The sequence below is a fragment of the Eumetopias jubatus genome, unplaced genomic scaffold (genome assembly GCF_037043125.1).
Source record: "Eumetopias jubatus isolate StellerSeaLion01/CBP00866 unplaced genomic scaffold, mEumJub1_p1.0 scaffold_10, whole genome shotgun sequence".
NCBI classification, from domain to species: Eukaryota; Metazoa; Chordata; class Mammalia; order Carnivora; family Otariidae; genus Eumetopias; species Eumetopias jubatus.
Genome location: NW_028274816.1, coordinates 100,103,163 through 100,113,764, shown reverse-complemented (window position 1 = coordinate 100,113,764; position 10,602 = coordinate 100,103,163). Strand labels below are relative to the sequence as shown.

At 41.8% G+C, this 10,602-nt stretch overlaps 1 protein-coding gene across 1 annotated transcript in view; it reads right to left on the bottom strand.

Annotated features, from left to right (window-relative positions):
• Positions 1-1,804: 1,804 nt before the first annotated feature.
• GJC1 (gap junction protein gamma 1) overlaps positions 1,805-10,602 on the bottom strand; it is a 43,297-nt gene continuing 34,499 nt past the window's right edge. The window contains exons 2-3 of the mRNA XM_028092778.2: positions 4,623-4,698; positions 1,805-3,311 (exon numbers count right to left, since the gene is read on the bottom strand). Of these exons, the coding sequence (XP_027948579.1) occupies positions 2,101-3,291 (1,191 nt within the window). The 5' untranslated portion in view covers positions 3,292-3,311; positions 4,623-4,698 and the 3' untranslated portion in view covers positions 1,805-2,100. The remainder of the gene's footprint in view (positions 3,312-4,622; positions 4,699-10,602) is intronic.

Below are 10,602 nucleotides of genomic sequence, written 5' to 3'. Positions count from 1 at the left end.
TAATAAGCTTCTCCAGGCTAAAATTTATAGATAAAAAAAGCAAAGCAAAGCAGAATAAAGGTTAACGCATGGCTAGAAGATCATCTTAAATTTTCTACTGAGTAGAACAAAGAAAGCAATGAAAAAGAAATGACCAAAGGGTGCTGTTCCAGGATTCTCCTAAATAACAAAGAACTGATATTCTAAAACTAAGACATAAAAAGTAATATTTTGGAATTTCAAAGTCAGAGGTGGCTTGCTTTTTCTTTTTTCTTTTTAAGGATCTTATTTATTTATTTGACAGAGAGAGACACAGTGAGAGAAGGAACACAAGCAGAGGGAGTGGGAGAGGGAGAAGCAGGCTTCCTGCTGAGCAGGGAGCCCGATGCGGGGCTCGATCCCAGGACCCTGGGATCATGACCCAAGTCGATGGCAGATGCCTAATGACTGAGCCACCCAGGCGCCCCGGTGGCTTGCTTTCTCTTAGAAAAGTGAGACACTCAAACGGAAATGCTCCCTGTGAAGCAAAGGCCCGTTCCTTTAAATCTTTTTTTTTTTTTTAAGATTTTATTTATTTGCGAGAGAGAGAACGAGAGACAGAGAGCATGAAGAGGGAGGAGGGTCAGAGGGAGAAGCAGACTCCCTGCTGAGCAGGGAGCCCGATGTGGGACTCGATCCCGGGACTCCAGGATCATGACCTGAGCCGAAGGCAGTTGCTTAACCAACTGAGCCACCCAGGCGCCCCGTTCCTTTAAATCTTTATCAAGCTCTTGCTCAGATGCTCATAAACTGAGACAAATGATGTGAACGTGATGCGAGAGCAAAGCTCTCCAACATAATCCAGGATTGAAAACATCAATAAAATCCTGCAAGTTACAGGTGTTATGTGAACCCTAATGCTAGTCATAAACAAAGAGATATGCCTATAAGGAATAAATACTGAATTTCTCTTTAGGTCTATTTATAGGTAGAATCCCTGTTCTGACTGGTTTCCACACAAAAATCTACACTGGCAGAAGTATAGAAATTATAAAAGTTTCACAGTAAATTATAAAAAATTAGGAATTTGGATTTAGGCCTTCTGCCATATGCAGTGCAAGTGGCTCTGAGTTTTCTTAGCCTACAAGGGAATTTTTGTATTTCTAATGTTAACATATAAAGAAAATATCCATCACTGGTTTCTTAAGAAACCGGAGAGGCAGGTTTCTGGGTAGAGATTTAAGGTTCACAACTAAATAGTGTAGTGGGGCTCATTTTCCAGGTGTGGCTTTGCTGCATGCAATAGAGGAATCTTCGTCACAACTCTGGTCAGGGTCTCTGCACTGCTACCAGACTGGGGACACCACCTCTGTACATCAGCCTTTTGAAAGAACTTAAATTATATACACACCATGAAGGCATATACTGGTAATGCTTGATAATTACAGGAATCCTGCAGTGAATCATTTATATCCTTTGAAAATACAAATAGGTTTTCAAAGATCGGATATAAGTCTGGGTACATGAATGAGATTCAAGGCTTTAAGTAAAGGAGAAAAAACCTCAACCTCCCCCTACTGAGGATTTTCTGTCCAAGACTGAAAATTGATGTTTCCTCCCCTGGCTCCTTAGGTATCTGAAATCTTCCCGGCAACACAAGGAGCACTTTTATGAGGTGTGGCATCTATTAAAACTTTAAACCCAGGGTGGCATTTGCTGAACAAAAGTAAGAGCATTACCTTAAGGATTTTTTTCCCCTTTAATATAAAAGTATAACTACAGTGGTCCAATATACAAATACAAAAAAAATTCTCATACTAAAAAAACGTACCATAATACTGTACATACAAAAACTTTTCAACAAGAATGATTTAAATATATCTGTTCTTTTCCAGATCTGGAAGACACAAATGTAAAGTTCCATAACTGTATTATTGCTGGAATATGTGCCCAGGAACACTGTTTTCCCCTTTCCTCCCCCTTGTCCCAGCCCCGCTTTCAGAGTCCCCTGAGCTTGGATCATGAGCCAACAGCATCCCTGAAGATAACCAGAGCCAAATGTTTACTCAATGGAAGTCATTATTCAGTGAGCCGCTGCTTACCATAAACTATGAAAAGCACAAGTTTTAAGCCCAGCCAAGATTAAATCCAGACGGAGGTCTTCCCATCCCCTGATTTGCTACTAGCACTGCTCTTGTTGGACTCAGCTTTGGACCCCACTTTGGCTTTTTTCCCCCGGGGTCCATGGGGGTTGTTTTGGTGACTGTAGGCCTGGATTGCTAGATCCAAGCGTTCCTGAGCCATTCTGATCTCTCGCTGCAGAGTCTCCAGGTCAGCTGGGAGGTTCTCCTCATGGCTGCCGTACTGCTGTTCCTGGGCGATGTTGGCCTTGTTTTGCTTGTAGGCAATCTTAGCGTTGGACAGTTCGGTGTACTGGATTTGATCTGGTTTGACGGCAATGTTATAGCCAGGGGGAGCAGATGGTGTATTCCAAGTGAAAGGATAATTATAAGCACCCGGATCTTCCAGTTCCCTCCTTTTACTGTTTAGCGAGTCTCGAATTGTCCCAAACCCTAAATGAAGCATTTCCCAAATGTTAAGCAAGAGGCAAAGGCCTGTAACACCATACATTATTAGAAGGAAGATGGTCTTTTCAGTGGGTCTAGAAATAAAGCAGTCTATTTTATGAGGGCAAGGAAGTCTGCTGCACACATAAAATGGATGGACTTGGAAGCCATACAGAAAATATTGCCCTATCAGAAAACCCACCTCAAACACGGTCCTTGCCAGCAACTGCAGCACGTAGATTTTCATAAGGCCATCCTCTCGAATCCGCCTTCGGCCATCATGCTTGGGTTTAGGCTGGTTCTGCTCCTTATTTTCTTTTTCACTCTCCAATTCCATTTCTGGATACATCATGGGATCCTCCTCGTGGTCCTCTTCCGTTTCTTCCAGAGCCCGGTGCTGTTTCCAACGCACTGCATAGGGTTTGCTTCGAGCTGCCTTCCTGTCTGCTTCGCCATGCTCCATTTTGGCAATCTTATGAATGGCATAGCCCAGGTACATCACCGAGGGGGTTGCCACCAGGATGATCTGGAACACCCAGAAGCGCACATGGGACAGGGGTGCAAAGGCATCATAGCACACGTTCTCGCAACCTGGCTGCTCTGTATTACATACAAATTTGCTTTGCTCATCGTAATAGATGGACTCCCCTCCTACAGCTGTAAGGACAATCCGGAAGACAATCAATACAGTGAGCCAGATCTTCCCCACAAATGTGGAATGGTTGTGGATCTCCTCTAGCAGTCGAGTCAGGAAGCTCCAACTCATGGTGACTGAATTGGTTTGCCCTGATAAAAATGGAAAAATGCCAAAGGAAAATCAACAAATATTAAAATTTGAAACAATTTTTTGTTGATGATATCCCTAGGAACTACTTTTCTGAATATATGAAATCTAACTTTAAGGCTCATGGTAGAATGACAGAATAAAGAGCATCTCACACTCCACTACCTCAGGCAGGACAATTCATTTGCTTGGGCCTGCAGAATCCTAGGGAGTCTGGTTACCCAGTCCCAAAGGTAAAATTGTAGCTATCATCTGAGATGTATTTCTCAGACCCAGCATACTGGATTCTTTATGTGTACTATTATTTCGTAAGACTTCTTAGTGTGGGGGGTGCCTGGGTGGCTCAGTTGGTTAAGCGACTGCCTTCGGCTCAGGTCATGATCCCGGGGTCGTGGGATCAAGCAAGCCCCAGGTCGGGCTCCCTGCTCAGCAGGAAGCCTGCTTCTCCCTCTCCCACTCCCACTGCTTGTATTCCCTCTCTTGCTGTGTCTCTCTCTGTCAAATAAAATCTTAAAAAAAAAAAAAAAGACTTCTTTGTGAGATGTAAATATGAAAATATGAAAATAGAACAAGGTATAGCTTATTCTGTTCAGTCATGCTGAGACTATCACTAAGAACATAATGGGGACACTTAGGCTGGACTCCATTGTGAAGAGGCACTGTATGAGGAAATTTAAATTTTAGACCTGGTGACAAAGTATTAAAAAGAATTAAGGAGATGATACAGCTGCAAATAACTGGCAATGATCAAGAACTAAAACAAAAGACAGAAGGAACTAGGAAGACACTCCCTAGCTGGACTGCACAGCATGGCAGATTCCAGGATTCTGTATCTTGCTGTAACTTACGGTGGATGTTATGTTTCCAAACCGAACTGGGAGGACATTAAATCTAATCAATAGGCAAATCCATTTAAAACAGCATTTTGAGGGGTGCTTGGGTGGCTCAGTCATTAAGCGTCTGCCTTCGGCTCAGGTCATGATTCCAGGGTCCTGGGATCGAGCCCCGCATCCAGCTCCCTGCTCAGCGGGAAGCCTGCTTCTCCCTCTCCCCCTGCTTGTGTTCCCTTTCACTCTCTCTGTCAAATGAATAAATAAAATCTTAAAAAACAGCATTTTGAAGGACAGTTTTATTCTGAGATTCTTAAATCTATGCCCAGAATTCTGCTAAAAATCATTGAAATAAGGTGATGTATATAAAATCCCTAATGCAACCCTGGACACAAAGTACACTTCTCCTCTCTCCTCTCTCCCAGTTTACTTTTGCAGATTATCAGTGATTATCAGCATGACTGAAGTTTAAATATGCTTTACCTGTTATCCGGAACTTCTGTTATCCAAAATTTTCTTAGAGAAATGATGTTTTGCTTACAATTTTTCCAGATTCCCTCTGGAAGGAAAAAAGACAAGAGAAGGTCACAAGCTTCCTCCCACAGAAAATGATGAATCATTAAAATGTCATTTTCAGGAAGAAACGAAGTTTTCTATGGAGCACAGGGATCAGTCAGCATGAGGCAGAAACAGGCTTGAGTTTGAGTACCACTGTTTATTCCATTCCCAATGCATGTGGTAGAAAAAACTATGTTTAAGAGTAACCCAAAAATAATCTTAAGTCATTGTAGTCTAAGAAAATATGACAGGAAGATGAGTCATTTGTGAAAATCTGAAGCAGATCAATTCTGGCACCTATAGGAAAAAGCCAAAGCAAAAAAATCTCAACAAATTTAAACCGGGTCACTAAAGGCCTTGTGAAAATCTTCACCCTGGATGCTCTATTCCCGTTCTATTCCCTGGAGCAGCTAATACCTCTCACTGGGATTTAAGCAGCCAACTGGGAGCAAGCTGTTTAGTTCAAACACCCAACAGCTGGCTCTCAGTCACTAGGACACCCGAATCCGCATGAGGTGATTTATAAATTCACACAAAGAAACTGCTCACGGAAAGAAAACACCTGCATCTGGATTGTGATTAAAAAAAAAAAAAAAAAAAAATCGGGGGGGGGGCACGCATGGCTGGCTCAGTTGGTGGAGCGTGCAACTCCTGATCTCAGGGTTGTGCCACGCTGGGTGTAGAGATTACTTAAAAATAAAATCTTAAAAAAAAAATCCTGGATAAATTATTGCTTATTATCAAGCTCTGCCAACTCTGAATAGCTGTGGCCAAGAGGCATCCATAAGGTGCCAACTTTGTTCATTTGCTATCATTTAATTAAATAAATAAAACAATCCATAAGTGTTACATGTTCATAGTAACTTAAAAATCTGGGGAGGGGGTTAAGATACAGGGAAAAAACCTAGAACAATTTCCAAAAGGTCAGTGAAAATAAGAAGAGATAGTAGTCCAGGCGCCTACATAACATGCAAGAATCACCTCGTGTACAGAATCTGAGGGTATGAGCATCTCACCGTAGGACTTTAAGTACATTCCCAGCTCTCATGTCTAAATGAGCTCAGCACTTCTCTCACTGAATACACAAGTTATAAAACCGTAAAAGAGGAATATACAATCTTTAAACGGTGACATAAGTGAAGTTTCCAATATGGAACTCTGTCATGATTCACATTCCCAAGTTCAGATTGTTCCCAAATACCCCATCTAAAGCATTTCCCCTGAAGCCTGAAATTCTATTTATTCCAGTAAGTCAAAATCATCAAAGTACAATCGTTAGTTAGAAAATTCATCCTCCACACCTTCCTCCACACCCAAGACAAACGAGTATCATTTTTTAAAAGACTTTTAGAATTTATTTGAAAGAGAATGAGTGGGAGGGGCAGAGGGAGAGAGGATCTGAGGTAGACTCTGTGCTGAGTGCGAAGTCCGACTCCGACACGGGGCTCAATCTCATGAGCCTAAGATCATGACCTGAGCTGAAATCAAGAGTCAGACGCTTAACTGTGACACCCAAACAAGTATCTTTTTAGTAATTACTGCTATGAAAGAATTTCTCAACAGTCCAGCATCTCATATAATAATCTAACTTCCTTGGGGGAGGAGGAATGGTGATATGTCCTTCAAAGCTTATACAAGTTATAAAGCAGTGAAACACACCCAGAAGTAGGCACTGTACACTGGCTAAGATGTACGCTAGGCCTAGAAAATGCCGAACCCTTAGAACCTGGTTTCCCATGGGCATTCATAAATGCTACAGCACAATGTTGTGTATAGTAACTTAATTCCAGCATCTCATAAAATGGGTGCTGGGAAATTTTCTAAAATAACCATGGGCTTCCTAAAATGAATGGCAGCATCACCACTGTTTTTATCTACTGAGGAGTCAACAGATTTTTCTTTGATACTCTTTCCAAATCCCTTTCCTTTCCCTGCAAGTATTAAGAGAATGGCTTAAATATCAGACTACCCTACTCCAAGGGTGTGTGGGGGTGGGGAGGGTGGGAGGCAATGAGAGAGAGAGAGAGAGAGAGAGAGAAAACAGAATGAGTAGAAGGGTGGGTTCTGGAATTGACATTTCTAAGCAGAACATGTCATTGCCAAGTGTGGTCTCATTGTCTTCTTGCTCCACTACAGTTCCCTCTCTTCTGACATTTTTTGCTCTCCTATCAGAAGCCTAAAATTCAGGACATAGGGGCGCCTGGGTGGCTCAGTCGTTAAGCATCTGCCTTCGGCTCAGGTCATGATCCCGGGGTCCTGGGATCGAGCCCCGCATCGGGCTCCCTGCTCAGCAGAAGCCTGCTTCTCCCTCTCCCACTCCCCCTGCTTGTGTTCCCTCTCTCGCTGTGTCTCTCTCTGTCAAATAAATAAATAAAATCTTTAAAAATAAAAAATAAAAATAAAATTCAGGACATAGTCTTCTCTGACTTCCGTTTCAGCCAACACAACGGATAAGGACTGGGGAGTGAGAGTGTGCAATTAACCTGTGAATGGCTCTCATGAAAAAATAAGAATCGTTTTCATACTCTCCATCTATGAAGGGAAAGTGACAGGGGAGCATGTGACGAATGGTGGTGAGAGGAGGGGGAAATGGCAAATACCTAAGTTTTTTGCTAAGAAAGCCCCAATTGACTTATATGTCCTTTTTTTTTTTAAGAATTTATTTATTTGACAGAGAGACACAGCGAGAGAGGGAACATGACCTGAATCAAAGGCAGACACTCAACCGACTGAGCCACCTGGGCGTCCCTGTATTTTTTTTTTTTTAACATTTTATTTTAAAGTATTTCCTACACCCAACATGAGGCTCGAACTCACAACCCCAATATCAATAGTTGCATGCTCTACCAACTGAGTCAAGCCAGGTGCCCCTCAGTTTTTGTTTTTAATATATACCAGGACACGGTTCTCCCATATCCCCCTGTTCACAGACTATTTCTAGCCTTCTGCCCATTTATTTGCAGAATGTATTCTCAACATAGTACAGACATTAACCACTTGACCTTTAATATAAATACTTCAGTTTATTGTCTTCCTTCACATTTTTTATTTTTTTAAAAGATTTTGTTTATTTATTTGACAGAGAGCGACACAGCGAGAGAGGAAACACAAGCAGGTGGAGCAGGAGAGGAAGAAACAGGCTTCCCATGGAGCAGAGAGCCCGATGCGGGGCTCAATCCCAGGACCCCGAGATCATGACCTGAGCTGAAGGCAGACGCTTAACGACTGAGCCACCCAGGCGCCCATTCCTTCCCATTTTCTTATTTTTGTATAGTCACGTTGGTCAATTTCTTGAATAAATTCAAAGGTGGAAAAGTTATCTCTTTTAGGATGACTTTTTATGTAAAGAATACTGCAATTCATGGTAGCCCGTAATTCAAAAGGACTCACACACACATACATACTAACGAAAATTATGGTTTGCTTATATAACATTTACCGGACAGAAACCAAATGTGCTATTTTTAGTCCATTTTCCAAATAACTAAAGTTACAAATCTACCTTGTCTTGTACTAGAAAATATAATTTTCAAAATTAGTTGGCATAAACATGGTAGTAAATTACATAATTCCCCCTCAAATTCTTTGAAGTTTCTACAGTTGTACCTAACAGGATCAAGTCAAAGTTTACCACATTTTTCTGTAAAGAAAGAACTCATAGGATTTTTCAAGATTAAATACAAAGCATATTATTTGGATTATCCCAGGAAGTAGATATATGACTAGATCCCTTCTAAAAATGAAGAAATGAGATCTAGGAAAGCAGATCATATAGTTATTAAAGTGGTGAAGCCACGTTCTTAACCACTAATAAAGAATTACATTACTGATGGAACTATGTACAGGTTCCATGTGAACACAGAAGCGGGGACCTAATCCCAATCTTTGGCATCAGAATTACACTAAATAATAAAATAAATTCACAAAGATCAAAAGGGGAAATTTCAGAGTTTAAGACCTTTATTTGCAGAAGGAATTCAAGTCAAAACAAAAACAAAACCAGAAAGAACGCAAAGGTTTCTTGGCAGTTGGAGGAGGGAGGGAATAAAACTGGAAAAGTGGTATCTCCAACAAATGGTTTAATTACTTATTTAATTAATAAGTTTATAAGCTTAATTACTTATTTGGGCATTGAGAATAGGGACAAGAGAAGTTGGTAAACTCAGTTCAGGAGACAACAGTCTGAGATGCGAAAACTGTGAAAGGGGAGTTACTAGGATGCTGATGTAACATGTACAGGGCTAAGAGCTGCGCCTGACCTCATGGCAAGCACCATTACTCCCAGCGCTGCTGCAACTTTCGGACTTGTCACTGTATCTGAACTGGGAGCCCCAAGAGTTACACATCTTTCACCTCTGCTTCCTTAGCCTCTAGCCCAATAACTGGCACATGTTAAGTGTCTGACAAACGAATAAATACATTCCTATGGGACCTGTTTTATACTTATTACAATCTCTTCTGTATTTTTCTCCTAGATTCCCACTGCATCAGCCTGTCCATAAAAAGAATAAGCAGCTTCAGGGTGCTGGGTGGCTCAACTGGTTGGGTGTCTGACTCTTGATTTCAGCTCAAGTCATGAACTCAGGGTTGTGAGATCTAGCCCTGTGTGGGGCTCCATGCTCAGGGGTCTGCTTGAGATTCTCTCTCTTCCTCTCCCTCTCCCTCTGCTCATACATGTGCACACACACTCTAAAATAAATAAATTTTTTCTTCCTTTTTTTAAAATAAGCAGCCTAATGAAGCAATGAACTTTGGTTCACAAAACAGTTTAAGCAGAAAATGGACTGCTGTATGGAGTCAGGTGTTAGGCAAAACACTAGGCTAGAAATGAAGAGTTTCACTTCCAAGTTTTTGGTTGTATTTTTTTTAATTAAAAAAAAGGGGGTTTTATTTATTTATTTGGGGGAGAGAGCAAGCCAGAGAGAAAGCATGAGCAGAAGGGAAGGGCTAAGGCAGAAGCAGACCCTCCACTAAACAGGGAGCCCAAAACAGAGCTCAAACCCAGGACCCTGGGATCATGACCTGAGTTAGAGGCAGATGCTTAACGACTGAGCCACCCAGGCGCCCCTGAAATCTGTTTTTAATCTTGGTTCATTACCTTTCAGAAAACCATTTGCTTACTTTTCCATAGCTGTCTCCTTTTCCCATTTCTCTTCAATTTTCTCTTCAAAATCTACCTCAGATTCCCAAATCCTAGCCCAATTCCAAATTTTCAGATGCTCTTATATTCCCCTTTACTGAGGAAAATAAGTGCCAACAGATGGAAATGCTCTCAACTTTCTTCTCTTCCTATTTAAAAACCAGACAAAATAAGTGAAACAATAGCTCTCAGACATAGACAAGAGGCAGCACAAGACAGGGATCCCCAAGAGAAGGGAAACGAACGGGTGAGACTTGATTGTTCCAGCTTACTGCATGGAGAGTTTCCAGGCTGCAGAGCAGGGAGGAGGGAAGCCAGAGGACCTGGCTGATTCACTGACTTGAGGAGACAGAGTACACAATTTGGAGAGGCCAATGTAGCTAGAATTCCCAGGGCAGAGCACTGGAGAGGAGAAAGCTACAGAGAGCAAGCTCTGGAGACCAGCACTGGATTGTCCTCAGTCTTTAGCTGAGTATTGACCAGTAAGGAAATTACCCAAAGAAGGGCCATAAACTAGAAGATATGCAGACCAAGCCCCAGATATCACATAGGGCAGAAATAATTTGTGTTCCTACTAGCCAGAGTGGAAAGACAGGATATCCTAACACATGGGGCATTATAGAGAGTACTCAGAAAGGTAATGCCTCAGAAGTGAGGCATCATTAGTTCTAGACCAAACCTTAAAGTTCCCCTCAACAGGGGCGCCTGGCTGGCTCAGTTGGAGGAGCATGTGACTCTTGATCTCAGCGTTGTGAGTTCAAGTTC